At 42.9% G+C, this 22,388-nt stretch overlaps 1 protein-coding gene across 10 annotated transcripts in view; it reads right to left on the minus strand.

Moving 5' to 3' along the window:
- The window catches only part of SH2D4A (SH2 domain containing 4A), a 68,198-nt gene that overhangs the window by 36,038 nt on the left and 9,772 nt on the right, over window positions 1-22,388 (minus strand). For all 10 annotated transcript variants that reach the window (XM_073902615.1, XM_073902614.1, XM_073902613.1 and 7 more), the window contains 2 exons: window positions 14,611-14,770; window positions 12,807-12,978 (listed from right to left, as the gene is read on the minus strand). In XM_073902615.1, the coding sequence (XP_073758716.1) occupies window positions 12,807-12,978; window positions 14,611-14,770 (332 nt within the window). The remainder of the gene's footprint in view (window positions 1-12,806; window positions 12,979-14,610; window positions 14,771-22,388) is intronic.

The following is a 22,388-nucleotide window of genomic DNA, read 5'->3' on the forward strand; positions in this document are numbered from 1 at the left end:
CCTCATGCATACAAGCCTCTGTAGCCACCGCCCATTTGCTACATTAAAGATGTGTCTGCAGCTGCTGAAACTCTAGGGGCAGAGTTACAGCAATCTTACCTGCTTCATATTTCCATTGTTTAAAAATAAAAACTGCTATCAAATATTTATGCAAAAGCTCCACAAAATAAAGTGAAAACTTGAAGGTCAGTGACATCAGAAGCTAGTGGACTTCCTGCAGACACCGAGTCAGAATGGTCCCCTCTAGCCAGCACAGGCCCAATTAGATCTGGGAGTGGAGCCCATCTGTATTGACCAAAGAGTGGTATGAATGTTTATATATAAGTATATTTTAATTACCATTAAACTTAAAAGCATGGCAATTCAAATCTATATAAGCAATTGGATTATCAAAAGATGCTGTAGCATCAGTATTACATGGTTACAAATTACATTTTCCCCCAGAGACTATGTGTCCTCTGAGGATTATTCTAGTTCTATTCACTTTTAAAATGTGATTTGAAAAATAGTTCGTTCTGGCTTTTAATTTATATTCACTCTGTTTAAAAGTAGGATTATGTAATTTATTAATTCCAAATAAACCACAAAGCTCCAAGAGCCAGAAAATTTTTTAAGAGCTGAAATGTATTTTTTATTTGCCTGAAATTCATACACATATGCCCCACTGTATTTCAAAACCAATTATATGGTTTTATTGAGTGGGTTCTCATGTCCCACTGTGTGTTTAGCTAGCACAATCATAGGTATTGTGACAGAAATAGAAGAAATACTTTTTTTATACTGCAAATGTTTGGAGGTAGCTTACAAAAACATATACAAAAATGACAAAGATAAAAATAGGTAAACTGCGTGATCAGGGAAAACAGATAGGATATGAAGAGGAGGGAATAATTAGAAGAAATAAAAGACACTGTCCTTGCCCTCAAGGAGATTACAGTCTGGGGAGAAAACTCAACCTGAAAATTGTATGAAATATGAGAAGACAGTGTGTCATTATAATAACTCTGAGGTAAGATTATAAATACATATTGAGCTCAGAGGAGAGGGAGGCCACGGAAGACAGGAGGAAGGTTTAGATACAAAGGTGATAGGACTTGGACAGTGAAGAATGGAGAGATTTTTGAATAGGTTACCAGGGAAAGCAAAGGACATACAGGGGACCAGACCTTATGCAAAATGGCTCAGCAGCAACCATCAGGCAGGCATGTTTGTGGGGAGATGGAAAACCCATGACTAATACAGAAAACGTGTAGTCTGTAGTTCGCTCATGGCCAAATGCTGGCAAGTCATGAAAGGCAAGCAGAAGTATTTACCTTGATGCTGCTAGAGGTTTCCTAATACAGAAGTGACGTGGGAAAAAGATGTGACCAGCAATCGTCTATAAGATTGGGATTATGGAGATAAGCAGGGGGGTCAGGGAGTCAGGGAGGACATGAGGAAATAGGGAGCTATACCTTGAACGGGGAGGGCAGAGGGAATGAAGAGGAAAGTAAAGTCAGGAGAGACATTAAACAGAAAATTTTTAGCATTCATTTTTTTATGGTGAAGATGAAAATGATGAATTAACAGGCTAAAACCAAGAGTTTACTTTTGAAAACAAACTACTACGTTAAGTATTTAGCCATCTTGTTCTTACATCTCATAAATCCATGGCATTCCTCAGTGGACTGCAGGTTAGAATAATAACCTCCATGAAGGCAAAAGACCGTATCTGCTTAATTTACTGGTATCTGGGGCCTCAGCAAACAGAACAGTGACTGGCACTTAGTAAAGGCCTCAATAAGTATTTGGTGCATGAATGAACTCACCATAAATTCCGAAACACTTTCTCAATCATTAAAAAATATTCAGTCTAGTTTTAATATTAATCAAGAGAGACTTAAAATTCTCTGAAAATCGATGGCCTGTAACTCACCTAGTTTGCTAACCAGGTTACTGGAATAATGAGATCATCCTATTTCCAGCCATTTTAAATAAAACTTCCCAATGATGACTATAATATTAAGCATTTGAGCATACTGGGATTTAGCTTTTTTCTTTCTAAAATAATAAGAGACGCAGAATAAAGAAACTGCCTCGATAAAGTTACAAAGGAGAATAATATAGAGTGGAGGTATCTTCCAAAGGCCAACTAGACTAACAAGATGGAAAACGGGACAATTTTACTAGTGAAAATATGATACATGGTCCCTATGGAATGGTTTTTTTGAAACATGAATTAGGACAATGAATACCCTAGGGAGTCTCTTCCCTACTTTGCTAACATTGTTGCTAGTAGAGTCTATGCACGGGGACTACCGGACAGCCTGACTTAAAAGTACAACAGACTCGACGAACCATGAGAGATGATGGACTCTGAAAAACAAACTGAGGGTTCTAGAGGGGAGGGGGGTGGGGGGATGGGTTAGCCTGGTGATGGGTATTGAGGAGGGCACGTTCTGCATGGAGCACTGGGTGTTATGAACCAACAATGAATCGTGGAACACTGCATCAAAAACTAATGATGTAATATATGGTGATTAACATAACAATAAAAAATTAAAAAAAAAAGTACAACAGACTCTAGTATGGTGTGTAGTTTTTAGTCTTTAAATAACACATCGTCAGGGCTTATTTTGCACATATTAGAGCATCAAACTATCATACTGGTTGAACATCTGTCCACTTCCATTGCACCTTTCTCCTACAACCCTCAAAGCAATGTGCAAACAGCAGAACTGGGCAGGGATGTGCTCAGAAAATGCAATAATGCAGAACTGGTAAGGGCTGTTAGGGCAAAGCATTTCAGATATGAAAGAGTTCCAAAGGCCACCCTCACCATCTCACCAGGGACACACCTGATATATGTTCCCTGAAAAATGAAAAGAAGACAAGCAAGGGAAATAAAGTAATTATTAAATATAAAGTATAAGGATAAAGTAATAAAGGACTGGTAAGAGAATAGAGTCTTAAAAGCACGATGGCTATGGGAAGTCTTGACACAACAGAATATAGGAACCTAACTATAAATAATAGAAAATAATATTTATATCATACATAACACCATACAAAACACTTCAATACATATTGCTTCATTTGGATTGTTCTCACAACCAATCCAGTGATGCATAGCTATAATAACCACCATTGTTTAGGTAGGAAATAGAGCCCCAGACATATTAAATGAGTAAGTGGTCAGCAAGACCTCATGTCTCTAGACATGTCTCCAGGATTCATAATTTCTTCCTGGCACACTACTTCTAGTGAGTTGGATAAGCAAAGTACTGTAAATATCATGCAAAATAAAGTTGTGGGACCAACTTCATAATGTGCAATTCTCAAGACGAGAAATGGTTTTCTCTTTTGTCATTTACTTTATATTAAGCATTTTATATAACATACTGCTTTTAAAAACACAGCAGCTTAAATGGTTTCTAAGGCCCTAGGATTTTGTAATTCTATCTTATATAAAATTTTATTCTACAAACTACCATGAAATTCTATTACAGTTACATGGAAACTACTTGGGTAATTGTGTAACTTTCCAATTATGGCTCTACTTTTGAATTAATAAAAACGAACACAACAAATCCTTTGTCTGTTTTTGCCTAGTATACCCAACACTTTCTCTCTCACAAAAACAATACCGAAATGCTTCCTGCAGGTATACCAGAAGGGAATATACATCAAGACAGTTACTGGTTTGTGATTCTCCCTCTTTTTTCTTCACATCTGTTAAAAAGAAAGCTACAGGTCCAAAACGGTGTCATTTAGGTTGAGGCTCCAAGTCAGTAAACCAAGACTTAATACCCAACCTAACTGCAGTTTCAACCCCCCAGAAATGTGACCTTTCAGCAGCCAACATGGGAATTTCCTGGCCAGCACTAAGAATTTTACTGATAGACCCCTTCCGTTCCCTTAGGAGGGTGACTTTGCCTAAAACAATGGATTCTTTGCTAATAATTTCCTTTTCTCCACTCCCTCTCTACTTTTCCTTTTCTGAAGCCCTTTGGAGCGCCCCTCTACTTGCTAGACAGAGATGCTGCCCAATTCATGAACCAATTAATAAGCCAGTTAGATCTTTAAAATTTGCTCAATTTAATTTTTGTTATTTAACACATCCAATTCTTTTTTTAAGATTTTTTTTTTTTGACAGAGGGAGGCAGAGAGAGAGGGAACACAAGCAGGAGGAGTGGGAGAGAGAGAAGCAGACTTCCTGCAGAGCAGGGAGCCTGATGCGAGGCTCCATCCCAGGACCCTGGGATCATGACCTGAGCTGAAGGCAGACGCTCAACAACTGAGCAACCCAGGCGCCCCTACAAAAAGCTCAAGCCACATATAACCCAAAACTTTCGTTGCTCTGCAAGTAGCACCTGGAGAAGAATAAGGGTCCAAAAAACCAATTATTTTCACTTCTTTCAAAGAAGTGGCCCTGATCTTAGTATCTTGCTTCTGAATCTCTCCTTTATAAAGGCAAACAACCAAAATCCGGTTTTAGACAACTGCTGCTTTCTGAGTAGAGAGCAAGCTTAACTTTTTGGTTTGGAAGGGATGTACGGAAGAAGGAAAACCTAAGCGGAAGTCCTTCATCATGTCTGGAAATAGTTTTACAGAGTGCTCCTTCACCGCTGTCTACCGATGGGAACACAAAGCTATCACCATGGTGTCAATGTCAAGGTTACAGTCAAAATGTACAGCTTAGTAGCATGTTTTTGTTATCATTCTGTTATAGTAAAATGACAGATTTAAAAACATACCAGAGCCTTGAGACAGTGCATGCACACATGTGCACGTGTGCAAAGCGGGGGTACAGATGCAAGAGGTGTCATCTTTAACTCTCGTTCTTTAAAGATATGAAGAGGAGGACTCTGATTCAAAGCGTTTTAATCTATGAGCCTCAAGGTTTTTTGGGGTTATTTTGTATTTTTTTAGGAATGCTTTGAATCCCGGATGTTTGTGTTCTAATTTTTTTAATCTTCTGTTTTGCAGTATGGTCCACTCTGAAGGCCGTTTGTACAAAAATAACAAGTAGTTCTCTGGAGATAAAATCTACACGTGAGCAGATCTAGTTTTATTCAAGGTCCCTTTCGGGGCAAGGGCAGTCAGTCTACTGATTAATGAGTTCCCAGCCTACAAATTACATATAAACAGGGAAACACAAAGGGACTTATCTTTTAATTAGCATACTCTGCCAGTCTCCCAACCACAGAGAACTGTTCTGTTCTCCCCCAGATTCTCTGACACCAGGGTGGGGAAAACACCGACAGCATTCAGAGGACTGTCTGCATCCAGGGTCCCTAAGATCTCCACTTAGCTGCAGGAGATACCCAAACTTACCCAAACTCCCCAGGAGGGGGTACCTCAAGTGCATCATCTGTCATTTTCTCTGGCTCCTGTTAACTCCCCCTCACACTTGCCTTTGCCTGGGAATGGCGTCTGCTTCCCAACCTGCATGTCTCAGAACCTGGCTGGGTGAGAGCTAAATCCTGATATTTACCACCACCTCCGGTTCAGTGACAGGCACCCGGGAACACCAAGTGTTTAACCGTGATCCGCTGAGAATCACGACACTCTCACTAAATATTAAGCAGAGCATTATTTCTGAGTTTTCCAAGCACTATCACCACTGCCAAAAAATAAGCACAGGACAGGTATTTTGTAGAGGGCAACAGCTTTTCAGAATAAGAACCTTATACCCAGCTCTAATCCAGGCATTACTTTTAGCCTCCTCCTCAGATGGCACAAACCATAGAGCCTCCCGGGCCTCCAGCTCTTCATCTGAAAAGTGAAAAGGACCAAGGCTGGGCTCATGATAAAAATAGCATCTTATAACTGAAGAACTTCAGGGAATAATTCTTGCTGCTTCCATTAGATGATCCTGGGCAAGCATCCTCATGTTTATAAATTTTCTCAGCTTCCTTTGTAAAGAAACAGTGTTGCTAATTTAATCCCTATTTTATAGGGATCCTTTTTATAGTATCCTTACAGGATACTGCCCAGAGTCACAGAGCTGTCTGGGAGGACTGAAGCCTTGCTTCCCAAACGAGAGGTCTCGCCCTGGGTCAGTGGTATAGTATCCTTACAGGATACTGCCCAGAGCCACAGGGCTGTCTGGGAGGACTGAAGCCTCGCTTCCCAGACAAGAGGTCTCGCCCTGGGTCAGTGGCACCGTTTCACAGTATCTGGTACTTAATCGGGCAGCCTTACCTTTGGCTATCTATTTGTTCAAATGAAAATTTTAAAGCAACATAAGTATATTCTTTAAAATTTTTTTCATAAAGATTATCTTGAGTGTGAAGAAAACTGTTCTGAGACTGGACCCCAAGTTTTCTAAACCCTGAAGTGGGGATCCAACAACTCTTCTCAAAACCCCCAGATTTGCTTCTCATGGCTCTAAGGGTGAAACAGAAATTCTTCAGCCTTAGACTTGGGACAAATTTTTCATTATTCTACAAGAGATCTCCTTGGATGAATTCATTTGCTAATGAAGATACAAAATAAATCATTATTATATTGGTATAAAATAATCCAAAGGCAAACCTATAGATTGGGCTATTTAGTGTTCTGGTTCTGTTAGAAATTAGTTGGACAGTTAGGTAGTCAGGGCCAGGGTCCCCAACAAGAAGATATGGAGTCAGGACATCTAACAGCACTAACATCCTGTTTTATAGCTTAGACAGGACTGCACTAGCTTTCTGCTTTGCAGCCTTTGCAGAAGTGACTTTTGTAAAATGTCCTAAAGTAAAAGAATTAACCACAAAGTATTTGTCACCATCATGGGCAAGGGGCAGTTAGAACATAAGCTTCCAGATGTCAGCAAAAAAGACCATCCACACACGGACATTAACCTAAATAGGTAGACAGATAACGTGACCAAAGCCCTGACTGGCAGGACTCAGCACACCCTGCTTGCTGAAGATAGTTCCGCAAAAGAGCTCATAAAAATCCCTAAACTTAGAGGGGCGCCTGGGTGGCTCAGTCAGCTGGGCGTCTGCCTTTGGCTCGGGTCATGATCCCAGGGTCCTGGGATGAGCCCTGCATCGGGCTCCCTGCTCAGCGGGGAGCCTGCTTCTCCCTCTGCATGCTCCTGCTCTGCCTAGTTGTGCTTTCTCTGTCTCTGTCAAAAAAAAAAAAAAAAAAAAATCCCTAAACTTGGAAACTCCAAGGGCAACCCTCTGGGTCCCCTCCCTCTCTGGGAGCTTTATACTATTGCTCAATAAACTTTGCTTTGCTGCCCACCACTCTTTGGGCTACCTCTTCATTCTTCAAAGAGGCCGAAGTGACCAAAAACCACGGGCACTAAAGGCAGAAAATCCTGCAACAGTTCCACAGAGGGAAGGGTACATCTCTCTCCATTTTTTATATGTAAGAAGATTAGCTCTTTCCCAGGTGGGCCAGAAGATATAGTTTTGAGTCTGGGATGGAAGGCTGTGGAGCAAAGCTCAGACTAGGATTGCCAATGGACTGGGAAAGACAATGCATACTTTATTTCCAGAAATGAGATTGGGTTCACCTCAGCCTTGTACTACTGGCCTTGAACCTCACATCTTTGCCTAAATTCTGGTTGAATATGAAAGTCCAGACCTCAGGGTGGGGCTTATCCATTGAAACTCTATAGAAACTCTCCTTTACAGCTGTACTGATATGAAAAATATTCGACTTCAGGTCATACCTATGGGCGTTGTTTTAAGGTCATGAATGTTTGGAGCCAGAAAAATATATGAGGAATCATCTCAGCAAACATCCCATCTCAACAGCTAACTGATGGCCAACAATCTGAGTAAGTGTGAAAAGGATTCTTTCCAAAGCTTGCAGATAAGAACCTGCCTCAGCCAAAACCTTGATTTCTGCCTTCTGAGACCCTAAACAGAGGACCTAGCCAAGCCTTGTCAGAATTCTGACCAAAGGAGCTGTCAGATAACAAACAGCTATTATTTGAAGCCATTTGGTTTACAGTAATTTGCTGTGGCAACAACAGAAAACATACATGAGACAAGCCTGGCTCCTGTCCCATCATGTGGCCTCTCAGCACCTCAAATGTACCCTCCAGGTCCCAGCCAAAGTACTTTCTCCAGTCAGGCTGCTCTCCTCCCTGTATCCCCACACATGATGCTTTCCTTTTTCCCACCACAGACAGTCTGCATTTCCCTTAGGCCTCCCCCCATCCCTGCCTTCCACAAACTAGTGGAGCCCTGGACACTTTCCAGCTAGTACTTGATTATGTCTTGCCTTACTTAGTACTAAGTCCTTCTAATCTTTCTTCTAACTCCTGAAGGATGAAGACCTTGTCCCATGCCTCCTTTGCAGCTCCATAACACCTATCATTACATGTATTGGGACCCTGATAAACACTTACTCAGAGAAGCACTGATTCAATCCATCCATCCAAACCGTGCAAGATCTTCACCCATGCAGCCTGCATGCAGGACACACCCACAGAGAGGAGGCAAGGCTTCAAGTACTTCTAGCTGAAACAACTCCATGGATTTTTACTGGGGTTTGCAGTTTTTCAAGCATTACCAAATATATTATCTCATGTAATTTTCACACAAAAAAACCATGAGATAAACAAAGCAGGTATTTTTTAATTCCCAGTTTTTATAGCTGAGAACACAGAGGCTCCAAAAAGGTCAGAGATTTGCCTAGCTAGCAAATCTGCCTCGTGATAAACCCTGCCACACTGTGATGCTGTCACAGTGTGGGGCAGAGATGCTGCTCTGAAGATCTAGGAAAGAGCTGGGAGAGAAACAACACGGCGGAGCCCTGAGCTCTGGGAAGCACCACTGCCACGAAATCAGACTGTTGCAAGGTTTCCAGGCAGTTCAATGTAACTGGTTTAACCATGTCTTGCTTCTCCACTGCTTCCCCAGGCTTCCTCTTCCTCTTTCTCCATGTTTTCTTACAGGAAAAGTTCTTCTGTTTAATTTTAAAGCTAACAACGTCTAGGTCTAAAGCATTCCTGCTCTATGGGAAAAAAAACCCATACTCTAATTCCAACAGTATGATCATTAAGATACAGATGTGAATACCTTCCTTGGGGCATGATGAGATGGCCAGAGCACTGGCCCTACATTAGAGGAGCTGGTTTATGGCCCCGGCTCCACCTCTACTCAAGCTTTGCAGAAACCACTGCCCTTGATTCGTCCACTCTGAGAGCAAGAGCCTGTTTCACACCTATGTTTGTTGTGAGCATGAAGTGAAATGGCAAATCTAAGCCTTTTGACAGCTATACAGGGCTATACACATTGTAAATGTCAAATTCCTCACCTCAACCACCATCACCCCAATTACTAGCACTAAGGCAAATCTGCCTGCTTCACCAATAAATATCCCAGGCTCCCGGTCGTGCTCTCAGGATGTACTGTTTTCCTTCGGTGATGCTGGCTGTGGCATTCATTTAGGCTGATTTCACCTCATTCAAAATACTACTGGTAAACAGGGGACAATGAAGGAGTAAGTGTTGAATTTACCCGAAGTCCTACACAGACCCAGAGGGGTCCCTATGTTTGCCTTGACCCTTCCATAAGATAATCAGAGCAGAGCTAAAAAACACTGGCTGACACAAATGCAGAAATACCGTCTACTCTGATGCCCCAGTACAAATACAAGGGGTCACTATGAACCAGAAGAACTGCTTCCCATAACTGACTGACTCTACACAGGAGCTTCTACAGTGCTGAATGCACATCAATATCTGGGTTGAATTTAACTTTCCCCTACTCTCCATAGCCCTTTGGAGAGTTTAGATCAGATCAGTAAGGGGTGCTTTCAGATTCAGGTCTGGAGTTCTCTGGTGATGATCTGTCATATGGAAATTTATTACAAATCTAACAAGGCCATTTTACTTTAGTAAACCTATAGTTGGTTTTCCGTGAATATTTTTCATAATTCTGGAAGACTGAGTGCTCTTTAAACCTGTCCATGGTTATTCAGATAAGCTTCATGATCACTAACTTCAATAAAAACTGCCTGACAATTTTTCTTTTTATAATAAATTTTAGGCCATGTGTAGACAAAGTTTAAAGACATGACAATATCTTTCTAGATATTATAGTTAAAATAAATTATGGATGAAATGTGGACCTCTTTACTGTGCAAGACTGAATTGCATTTTGGAAACATATTGGATGACTCCCAGAGCTCTAGTCTTGGTTTCTCACCAGAGTTGTCTAAAGGTACAGATCTGGGGAATACGATGAATTCTGTTTTAAACACACCAGGGTTGTGATAAGAACAAAAGTAGATAAACAAAAAGGAGAGCTTTCTAACTGATTTCTGGGCAAACCACTTATCTCTTTGAGCATTAGTCGCCATCTGTACAAAAGAAATACTTGCATTGTCTATTTCACAGGAGTATTATGAAATGAAATGACCATATGAGAGAAAGTTTTGCAAACTGTCAAATTGTATACACTTTATTATTATGTATAAAATCAACTTATATCTACTGCTACCACCTCAAGTGGCATGCAGAATCCTTGATATCTCTAAACTAGACTCTCTTCCTTTAAAACTAGCTTTTCCTCCAGATGTTCCTGTTTATGCTGATAGCACCTCCATTATCCCAGGCATCTAAGCTTAGAAACTTGGGATGTGCTAGAAAGGTTGCCCCTCCACCCACTCTGATCCATGAATGATCAGTTCAAATTTAAAAATTTCAAAAGATAAACTGACCAGGTCAAACTCTTGCTCAAAAATCTTTGACAATAACCAATTGTTCTTGAACAAAGGGGCCAAAACACAAAGTTGTCCCCAAGACGCTGTCCTGTCTGGCCTTGCCCCCCCTCTCACTCAATCGTATGCTCTCCTCTGTCCCTTCCACACTCCAGCCACACAGCCTTCTTTGGGCTCTCCAAAGCCCCCTGTTCTTCTAGCTACACAAACCTTTGTCCATGTTGTCCTTTGCTGGAACCGCCAGCCCTGGTCACCCTCTGTGATCATCTCCAGCTCCATGTCCTCTGCAAAGCCACCCTGCACTTCCTGCCATTGCTCAAGTTCTAGTGTAATGGGGGTGCACAGAAACATATCCTTTTCTTGAGGTCACTTATCTTTTGAAATGATGGGTTATATGCAGTCTCTCTTTGCTTTCTCAACTATAAAGTTCATTTGGCAGTTCATTCCTTCAACTTATCTAAAGTTTAGCAGTGATTCTGTTTTTACTCCTACACTATAATCTCAATGTGTAGCACATAATGGGTATTTTTTAAATGAATGAGTAAATCAGTCAATCTTGAGATCTTCTCCTCTCACTGTGTGTGTGTGTATTACATATATATGTGTGTGTATAAAATATAACCCCTATAATATTTATGATATAGTAAAACAATAATAGCCATGGTACTTAACTTCTATTTTAATCTTTTGTTCTTTTGAAAAAAAATTTTTCTAGGAAAGTAGTGTAATTCAAGTGCAAAGATTAGCATGCATACTCAATGCTTTGGAAAGAGGCTTTTGGCTCTTGCTATTGTTGTTCTTCATTTTAGGGGTACTAGAAAAGGAGTCTGCTGTGTGGAGGGAGTTTGGTATTAAATGTGGAATACAAAGCAGCCCCAGGAGAGCTTGCATGCTTCACTGAACATGTGAGGAAAGGATGCAGGTCTGACCTTGGGATATAAACCAAATTTTAGAATTTTGTACCCCTAAATATTTTGAGCCTCATATTTACAGCCCTTTATAAAGCTTCTTCACATTCCTTATATTAATAAGACAATCAAATGCAATAGTTAAGGAATGACCTAGGTGTCCTCCAGACCTCTGTTTGAATCCTGGTTCAGTCTTTTGTCAACTATAAGATCTGGGGCAGATTGAATAACCATATCTAACCTCAGTTTTCTTACCTGTAAAATGGACAAATACAGAAACAGTCCCTAGGTCATAAAGTCATTGTGAGAATGAAATGAGACATTCAGCAATGTGCTTTGCCACATCATAAGCCCGAGAAGTAGGCAGGACAGGTAACCGTGGCCCCGTGTAACTGCCTCAAATAGGTTAAGAGCACACACAACTAGTGTCACAAAGCTGGGGACCTGAATAGAAGTCAAACAGTTGCAAATCCCCTGTTAATTCTCAGTTTAATTAAATTCCTGGCAGAAGAAGGTACTTCATAATGTAGTTTTATTGTTCTTCCAAACTATAATCTAAGTGGCAAATGATGTCTGAGCTCTTTAAGCCAACTGAAACACGAGAGAATTCATACCAATTCCGATTATAAAATTCTATTGTGTTGAGGAAATAATGGTCCCCACAGTCACAGGCAAAATCTATGAAGCTAAAGAGGCACTGAGGTGTAGTCCTCACCAGAACAGGGAAGACTCCCTAGAACATAATCTGCACCACAGAGACACCAGCGTTCTAGGACTGGGGTCAGTCAGCGGCAGCCTGGGTGCCAAAGTGGGCCCTGTCTTGGTAAGGAAGGCTTTACTGCAGCAGAGCCACACCTGTTCGTTTGTGTACAGTTGTGACAGAGAGAATGTGGTCTATAAAGCCTCAAGTATTTGCCAACTGGCCCTTCACAAAAAAAGTTACTGACCTCTGTTATAGAAGACATATAACAGGGAAAAATAAACCCTGAAAAAATCTTAAAATGCAAAACTTTATTCCTAGAGTTCTTTCTTCACACCTTCAGTCTCATGAAAAAAACCCTTTTTTGTGAAGTAGCAGGTGAGCCAAATTTCCCAAAATGAAATGAACATCAGGGCCTTCAAGTTGGGAGGGATTTTTCCCAGAAAAGTTTGTGATCCTGATGTTCAACTACATTCATCTCGGTCTCACTGTCTTTAACTCCCCTGGTTATGAGATTCTGCACTTTATACATATGAAAGACTCACTGGAATTTTCTCTTCTTCAAGGAGTGGTGCTGGTCTAGAGCCTTTCCCCAGTTCTTCCTCTGCTGCTGCTTTCTTATAGATATTCTGAGTCTCCTGGGTATCTGGTGCTTGCAGATCATAATATTGTGATTTCATTTTCAAGCTATTGGCGAAGTCTTTGGACTGAGTTTTTCTGAAGAGAAACAAATGTGGAATTATCAAAAACATTCTCCAACATGGATAGCTTTTCCAAAGCAGATGTCTACATTCAAATTATGTGAAAAACAGTAACAGATACCATTTACTGAGTGCTTATAATATGCTAAGCCCTTTGCTAGTACTTAAAGCCATTAACTTAGGGGCACCCGGGTGACTCCGTTGGTTAAGCATCTGACTCTTGATTTCGACTCTGGTTGTGAGATTGAGTCCAGCATTAGGCTCTGTGCTCAGTGCAGAGACTGCTTATCCCTCTCCCTCCACCCCCTGGCCCCCCCAACACATGTGTGTGCTTTCTGTCTCTCGCAAATAAATAAAATCTTAAAAAAGAAAAGACATTAACTTAATCCTCATAACAACCCTATAAGGAAGGGCTTGTTATCCTTGCTTAATTGCAAGAGGCTCAAAATAATTATATTATTTATCCAAGGCCACATTGTGGCACAGCCAGGATTTGAACCCAGGCCTGCCCAACTCCTGTTCAGAAGCTAAACTACTAGATCATGCTGCCTGATGAGCAGCATACAATTCCTTTATCTCTGTATGCCCATTTATTGTTTTAGTTACAGGAGTTGGTGGGCAGCATCAGCAGCCCTCGGGACATGAACCAAGGTCCATATGTCAGCTTCTATCTCATCAGCTCAGATAGGGCTGTCAATACTCAAGGGATAACAGGCTTCACAGAAGTCACTCTGGGCCCCCAGCAGAAGGGATCCATCATCTGCCTCACTGCTACCAGCCAAGTTACCTTCCTTTATCTCCAGTTGATTGTGTCACTTCCTTATTCAAACACCTCTACTGTCCACAGAACAAGGTCCAAAGTCCTAAATCTGGCTTTCAAGGCACTTCAGAGCATGGCCCCCTGTCTCCTGCTACTTGCCCACGTATACCCCAAACATTCAGAAGAAGTCATTGTTACCCAAAGAAACCAGACATATTCAAAACTAGGGGTCTTGATTATGCCCTCTGCCTGCAATTTCCTTCCTGACATTCTGCAGCTGGAAAACTCTACTTACCTTTCAAGGTTCAATTCAGATTTCACCTCCTTTGTGGGTCAGAATAATGGGCTCAGGTAATGCTCTGTTTATAACTTAGTTGTAGCACGTATCACAGCCTGTATCGGCTGAAGTTAGTTGTGTACCTGCCTGTTTCCCCTCCTACTGGAAGCTTCTTGTTCATCTTTGAATTCCTACCACCTAGCATAGTGTAAGCACCTAGAGGGCCTGCTTACTCAGCTGCCCACCTCTAGACAATCTTGTTTGAAGACCTGAAGCTTGAACAGCTGCTACATTTCTCACTTATATTCCTGATGCTCAGCTGTGTCAGCTTTGGTGCTCTGGCATGATTCTAGTGAAGCCAGTGATCACAGGGGAAACCACATCCAGATCAAAACTCGGATGACAAGCCAGGAAGTGAAACAGCTGATCTGATTGCATTGTGGGAAGGAAGGGAACCATCAAAAGTGTAAAGAAACTTGCCAGAGAGATCTATAGTGGCTTCTGTGACTCTCAGATCTCACCCCACTCTCCCTCCAGATACTCTGAAAAAGAGGCATCTTTGCATCATTTTATAATCTGGCCAGCCTCTCACGGGTTTGTAGATCTCATACCTGAGCTCTTCCGCTTCCCACTCTGCTTTCAGCTGGGCCCTCTCAGCAATAACTTCATTACAGATCACATCGTAAGGTTTGTCTAGATGGTGTTCGCCCATCACCCAGACCCAGACTTCCTTATCGGCTCCCAGTTTCCAATGAACAGATTTGCCGTTCTCTGCAAGCAAAACAAAATTTTGATTGGACAAATATCTTTAGTCATGGGTTATTATGTTTGCCATCATTAAAGTATTTAGGGTCTTTAGGAAAAAAAATGTTAGATGAGACAAAGCACTTCCAATCTCAGGAAAAAGCGGCAGTCCCAGGGAGCAATGGAGGTGGTAGCGGTGGGGGGTGGCTGCAGCAGTGTTTGTTTTAAAATATGAATATGAGGGCTCCTGGGTGGCTCAGTTGGTTGAGTGTCTGCCTTCAGCTCGGGTCATGATCCCAGGGTCCTGGGATCGAGCCCTGTGTGGGGCTCCCTGCTCAGTGAGGAGTCTGCTTCTCCCTCTCCCTTTGCTCCTTCCCCTGATCATGCACTCTCTCTCCCCCATGCTTTCTCTCTCTCAAATAAATAAATAAAATCTTTAAAAATATATATTTTTGAATGTGTCCATTTTGTAACTAAAGAAGGCAAGATGGGGAGAAAGCATGCAGTTTGTGGTACCATCAGCTATTAGAATCTCTAAGGTCTGAGAGTCTTCTGGAACCCCAGAAGTACACAGCTGCTCCAGGGTTTGGTACTTCATTTTAGAATTAGACTGGCTTTAGTTTAAATCCTAGCCCTGCCACTTACTAGCTGTGTGACTTGGACAGATGATTTAATCTCTCTGAGCCTCAATTTCCTCATCTGCAAAATGGGAATACAACCACCTACAATGCAGGACTGCCATGGGGAGCAGGCTACGCGAGCTATTTCCCCCAGTGCGTGCCTGCCACATAATAGGAGTTCATGAGAGGTTAAGTGCTACTGTCGCCCTACTGTTTACTTCTAGGGCTGCTCGGAGATTCACACCAGCTTGTGAGAAGATAATACTACTGGTAGTGTGATACTTGGTGAAGCTACTTAAATGACCTTTGTTTACAATTGGTCGCAGGGGTTGTATTACATTCTAGTTCCTGGACTTCTGAGATGCAGCCACACAGGTCATGCTCCCTGAACCCCGGGGGAATGTGGAACACACCCAGGAGAGGCCAAGATGTGCAGTCCCTAAATCTAAAAGCCCCCAGGCAGCCCTACCGAGGGCCATTATGGTCCATGTTGTGGTCAAGATCCCTGGGCCTTACAGACCTTAAACTGGCCAGTGGTGTTGAGTGTGGGTAAGAGGGCACCTGACAGAACACAGGTGTTTAGAGGTTAGAAATCCACACTGGGATTGTGTCCCGTCTTTGTACGTTAAGTAGAAGGTTTCCAAATAAAGGATCTTCTGCCAGTGAAGTGTTGACCTACTTCCTACTGTTGCCTCAGGATACATTAAAAAAGCAGGCTGCTCAAACTCAGATGTGTTCTTTATTTTGGCACTTTCTACCCTCCTCAGGGCAATGAAGACTTTATACAATCTAATAAAATTCTAAATAGGATACTGGGGCAGGGGGGAGGGGAGACAGAATCTTCACTCTAAGAGGAGGCAAATGTATCACTCAGAAGGCAGCTGACCTCACACTACCTTCCCAAGTAGAGAAACAGTGAAAGCAGCCCCAGGTATGAAGGGAAGATCAATCCCAAGTGTGCCCTCATGGGGATGGGCCCTGGTCAGCTCTGGCTCTGTCTGAGGAGATGCCAAATGGTCCACTAACTTTAGAAAGTTGTCATACCTCATAAAACTCCCTTTATTACACTCTCTCAGGGCATCTAATAATATTTTTTACTACATCCATCTCTCAATCTTCACCTAAGTAACTCTCTACCAATATTTTTGACAGCAGGAGAAAGAAGCCCTGAGAGGAGAGTGGCAGAGGGCTGGGGGAGCAAGAGGGAGGACCCAGGGGTTCCCGCAGCTTTGCTCAGTGTGGCAGGACACATTCTCTGGGGAGCGCCCCAGGCTGTAGCCTGGGGTTATCACTCTTAGGGGAAGAAGGTGTTGCCCTGAAGGGTGAGGTGGGGGAGAAATCCCAGAATCGCCTGTGAACAGAGGGTGCTTAGAAATTATAAGCAGAGAAGACTGCCAAAGGATAGGGCTAGAGCCTTGACATTTTAGAAGCAAGGGAGTGGTAAGAGTATGGTGAAGGTAAGGAAATTATGGTTTGGAGGCAAGAAAAAAGAGAACTGTCAGATTTAGCCAGATGCCAAAAGAAGGGCTCTCGACAGAATGGCACTGACAATAATCTCTGTGTTGAGTGCTCCTCACCTTCGGGAACTCTTCAATGTTGCGTGAGAGCACAGAGATTGGAAGGCCTTCAAGGGCTTCCCCACGACTCCCTAAAACTTAGTGGAGGCTGCTGGAGAAGTTATTCTAGTAAAATGAGTGTTAGCTCCAATACCCTCAGTTTTACACCAAGATGGGGGAAGACTACTCAGGCCTCTGTGTAGTTCATACCACAAAAACTTGTTGAGTTTCTAACTCTGAGCACTATGCGGATGAGCTAAATGCTGCAGGCGACACAGGGATAAAACAGATGTGGCCATTTTCCTGCATAGAGTCTGCGAGAGGAAGAGCAAGGCGTTCTGTTACTTACTTTAATGAATTTTACTGCATATCTACTATGTACCAGGCACTGAGGTAGATGTGCTTAAGTGCTTATGAATAAGACAGACCAGCCCCTGCCCTCCAGGAACTTATATTCTAGCTGGAGACAGAAACTGAACACTTAATTATAAAAGTAATACAACTGGGGAAGAGGGTGTGAAAGGGTACTATGGAAATGCTTAAGAAGAAGAACTGATCAGTTTGAAGGACCAGGGGAACATACATCATAACCACAATAGATTTTAAATCCAGTGAGGATTCGCGGAATGGAGAAATTGCTTTGGAAGCACACAGAAGAAAAAAGTTCTTTGTATTGAGTTTTGGAGGATGGACATGGAATTTAGACAGAGAGGAGGGTGTAAGTTTGGTGACCTACACAAAGATGGTGTGCTCAAAGATTGGAGAAGGAAATCAGTGAAGGGCCATAGGGAAGCAGTGAGAGCCGTGAGAGCTGAAAAGAGCTTTAGATGTCACCTGGTCATGGATGGGCTGAGGATCATGCAGGGTGCAGAGAGCCACAGGCGCAAGTCCCAGACCCCTGCTAAATGATTTAAACGTAGGCCCTGCACTGCATAAAGCCAGAAAGTGGTGTTAAAATCCGTGTTTCTACCAACTCTTTATGTGACCATGTATATACCTTATCTCTCTGAGCCTGAGTTCCCTCTCTGATAAAACAGAGGTAGTAAGTCAGACCTCACAGGCCTTTCACGTGATAAATGCTCAAAAATATTAGTTCCATGTTCTTGATTAAATGACCAATGAAGAGTCCATGACTGTCTCCATGCAGATGGTGCCAGGGTCAGAGAAGTGATTTAGGAAGTACCATGCCACATCAGCATGTGGAGTGGATCAGAGAAGTAGGAGGGAGCTGTCTAGTGGCTGAGTGGGTACAGAATGGGGGAGACATGAGGGGGGAAAGACCAGGAGTGAGGTACCCAGGGCCTGAATGAGGGAAAGGTCAGTAAGATTCAGGTGGCTGAAGAGGAAGGACTCAAAGATGATGCCAACATTTTGAGACTTACTAACTGAGAGGATGGCGGGGTATTGAGCAAAAACAGTGACATCAAGAAAATAAATTTGTTGGAACTGTTTTGGAAATGAAGAATAAATTATTTTTAATTTTACTAACAATCTAAATGGAGAGCTTCAGTAGGTATCTGAACTATAGCACTGGAGTTCAGAAATGCTGTGGAGACCGACAGTATGAATTTGGGAAATACTTTATAGCTGTCATCATTGAAGCCACTGGTATAGAAGAATTGCAAAGGGAATGAAGCCTAGTGAGAACCTTGGAAAAGCACGTGCTCCTTTCGGGAGGCAAAAGGGAAGAAAAAGAACATCCTGATTAAAACAGCAAAAAAAAAAAAAAAAAAGGATTTCTGATTCCTAAACACAAGATAATACAGGAGCCTGGAGAGAATGCACTGCCATGCAGTCAAGAGAGATGGTGCTCCATGCCCTGGAGACATAGAAAGGGGGATGGAGACCCCTGAGGAGGGTCTCAGAAGTCTCTGACCTCAGAGAGTATTTTTAGGGAGACAGGTGGGGGACAGGCTACAAAAGCAGGACAGAAAGGATGGTAAAAGGTGGAGGTTGTGAGTAAGTATGTGCTCTGGGGAAGTTTACTAGCAAGGAAGTAAAAGAAAATTCAGTTATTTGTTCAACAAATATTTACTGAGCATCTGCTATGTTCCAGGCACTTTACTACAGTCCTATGAGACATAAAGGGCAGCTTAGGAGTATGGACGGTTGAAAGATTTCTTTAAATAGAAGAAACAGGGACAAGTTTTACACTTGGGGTTTTGGGAGGGGAGAGCAGAAGGGTACCAGGGACCAGAGCAGGGGAATGATGGCAGGAGGAGTGTGCAGAGAATAGGTAAGGAAGAAAATGTTGACAAGAAGAGGAGAAAAAGCTCCTGTCTGCTAAGAGCTGAAAACTGATAGACCTACACCCACATTTCTGTCCCCAGTGTACTTCCTCAAGGTAAAGTTATACACTTAAGAGATCCTACTGGGGCAGGTACTGCATCTTATAATTTAATGCTATCCACACATTCTGGATTTTCTGTCTACTTCACCTTGAAATTATATGCAGTCTTTAATCAGAGGACAGTAAGAGAGGGACCTTTTCATAGCACTTCCATTTAATTATAAGGTTTGTCCCCAGTCCTTGAATCATGTTTGTATGCTACAGTGTTCTTCATGTTTGCTAGCTTAGGGATTCTTAAGAACTTCTAAAACCAACTTTTCTAGAACAGTGGATCAGTCCTGCTTCATACCACACCACAAAGAAGCGCTGCACAGAGACTCTCATCCCCACCTCATTCACCATATACTATCTCTAACGAGGCAATGTTGTGAAATATCACATAAAAAATGGGGCAACACATGACCCTGGCATGGGAATGGCCAGGCTTACTCCAGTCTTAGTGTGTGACACTGCTCACATCATCGTGTCTGACTTCTCCCCACACGGTGGTGCCCACCAGGGGTGCAGCAGGACAGACTGGAAGTATCAGTGTGGATCATCTCGGGTGCAGGTTAATGCAACTCCCAGGGCTCTCCCCAAACTAAGACTGTGATTCAGGCAGTCAGCAACTGGTCTCTACTCCAACTAGATCCAGTTCAGAAGGACAACCATAGTAACCGGCGAGGATAAGAGATGGAAAGAGAATTATATACCACGTCCCTACAAAGAGAAGACCAAAAACTGAGTGATGCCAGAGCATCAACACCAGGGGCCTCCTAAAAAATTTATGTATTAAACACAATGGGAGTATCATCAGGGCTGACAGCAGCACCTATCAGTGCCCAGTTGTTAAAATATGATATACTTCCCTAAACTCCCAACCTCTCAAGTATCTCCTGCCACTCTGTCCTCTCCTTTAGGGACCCCCACCCCACATCCAGAAATGAAAAGATGAATGCCAGGCTGGTAGGCACCTTTAGGACTCAATCAAGTACTATAGCCATGTCCCTTCTAACTGATGCCCATGCCATGTCTCTACCGTTAAATATTTAGAGTACCACCCAAGGCTATTACTAACCCCATCTTACAATGAGGAAGTTGAGGTTCAGGGAGGGTATTTAACTAGCCCAAGATCACAGAGCTAGTGAAATTAGAACCAGAATTCAAAACCAGTCTGTGAGACTGCAAGACCTGTGTTTAAGGCAGCCTCATAATGCACTGTCCAAACTGAAACACTTCTGAGAGCAAAAGGGAAACCCACCAAAAGGGATGCCAGGACAACAAATGTAGGGCTTTGATGGGCAAGCTTGAGCATGGGGTCACCATCACGTTCCCCACCAGCCCTGATGAGCAGGACAGGCCAGGAGAGGGCGAAACCCAGCCCCACGTGCTTGCAGAGTCCCATAGAGACTTGCTGAAATTACTTACAATTGTTGCTTTCCCCATTGTTTGCTAGATTTGTTAACCTGGGTTCATAATCTTATAGTTGCTAATACCAAAGTCCATCTTGAAATTTTAAATAATTGTTATGTTTATTTTAGAGACAAAAGGACAGAAAGGAAGTTGGAGAACCTGCACGGTGCTTGGGCCCAGGAAAGCAGGTGGTGCTGTAGACAAGTGAGAACTTGAGTCAGGAGAGGAGACCAGCTTAATCCAGGGACTCAGGAAGGTGAACAGGAAGAAGAGATTAGTAATTACCCACAGGTGGGTGCTCACCATGGAAAAAGATAAGCCCAGCTAAACTACTAAGCCCCGAGTTAGGGGGACAGGAGACAGGGCCAGAACCAGAGATTCAGAACAGACTTGGAGTAGATCTGGGCCTGGATTCAAATCCTGGCTCTACCAGTGACCATGCAAATGACTTTCTCTGTTTGTCTCCTTATTTGTAAGAAGAAAGGTGACAACACATACCATCCCAGATTCTTGTGAGGTTTACATGAAATAGCATAAATATAATGCTTAGGTCTGGCACATCCTAACAGACCAGCACCTTGGGAAGGGAAAAGCTCTAGGCAAAGGAACAGATAAAGTAAAATCTATAGGGTTCAGTGACTAGCAATGTGGCTCCCAGGTTTCTGGCTGCAGTGATAAGGGAAAAAGCAGTGCCACTGATTATAACAGAGAATGAGAGGCAGGGTCAGGCCTGGGGGTGGTGAGGAGGATTGAGGTGACACTGATGAATTTATGGGTCATCTGACTGGGAGTACTCATTAGGGAATGGACACTGAGGCCGAAGCAGGGGAGAGGCTGGGCTTGGCAGTATGGGTTTAAGCATCGCTGGCGTATAGGTGGTATCTAACTCTAAAAGGTAGAAGCGGGGGCCTCTGGGGCAGCTCAGTCAGTTGGTCGTCTGACTCTTGATTTTGGCTCAGGTCGTGATCTCAGGGTCATGGTTGTAGGATTGTGTCCGGCTCCAAACTGAGCATAGAGCTTGCTTGGGATTCTCTCTTACCCTCTCCCTCTGCCCACTGCAAACCCCCAACCCCCCACAGCCTGCCACCACTCATGCTCTCTCTCTCTCTACAAAAAAGGTAGAAGTGGTGTCCCAGGGAGAAAATACAGAGACCTTAACCTAGACCTAGACCTTAACCACAGAGAAGTTGTGAACCTGAAAGTCTGTGAACAAGATTTAGGGAGCCTATGAACACTGTAAAACTATACACAAAATGTTGTCTGTGTGCATTTTCCTGATCCAATTTTCAAAGGAGTCTATGAGCCTCTCAATCCTACCTCCAGGTTACAAGCCACCAGTGCAGAGCGAGGCTCCCTGGGGAAATATGGACATTCAGGAGTCAGGTAGAGATAAAAAAAAAAAAAAGAGAGACCATTATGGAGAAAGCAAGAGACCCAGGACATCAAGAAGGAGATTCAGGGAGGCAACTCCAGAATCCGATGAGGCTGAAGAATCGACTAGATCAGAACTGAATCCATCAGTGGAGGTCACTGCAGTGACTTCAAGCATGAAGGGAGGGGAGGAAGGGCCACTGCAGGTTTCTAGTCATTTCATGAAAAAGGGAAGGCTCTGCATAAGGGAACTTGTTCACCTGCTAGCAACGAGAATGCAGCAAATGAAGTTTCATGAATCCAAGTCCATTTCAAGGGCACACACAGCCCTTCCTCCACCACACACAGCAACCAGA

This window comes from Callorhinus ursinus, unplaced genomic scaffold (assembly GCF_003265705.2).
Source record: "Callorhinus ursinus isolate GAN/ISIS: 27379988/994484 unplaced genomic scaffold, GSC_fseal_2.0 scaffold17, whole genome shotgun sequence".
NCBI lineage: Eukaryota > Metazoa > Chordata > Mammalia > Carnivora > Otariidae > Callorhinus > Callorhinus ursinus.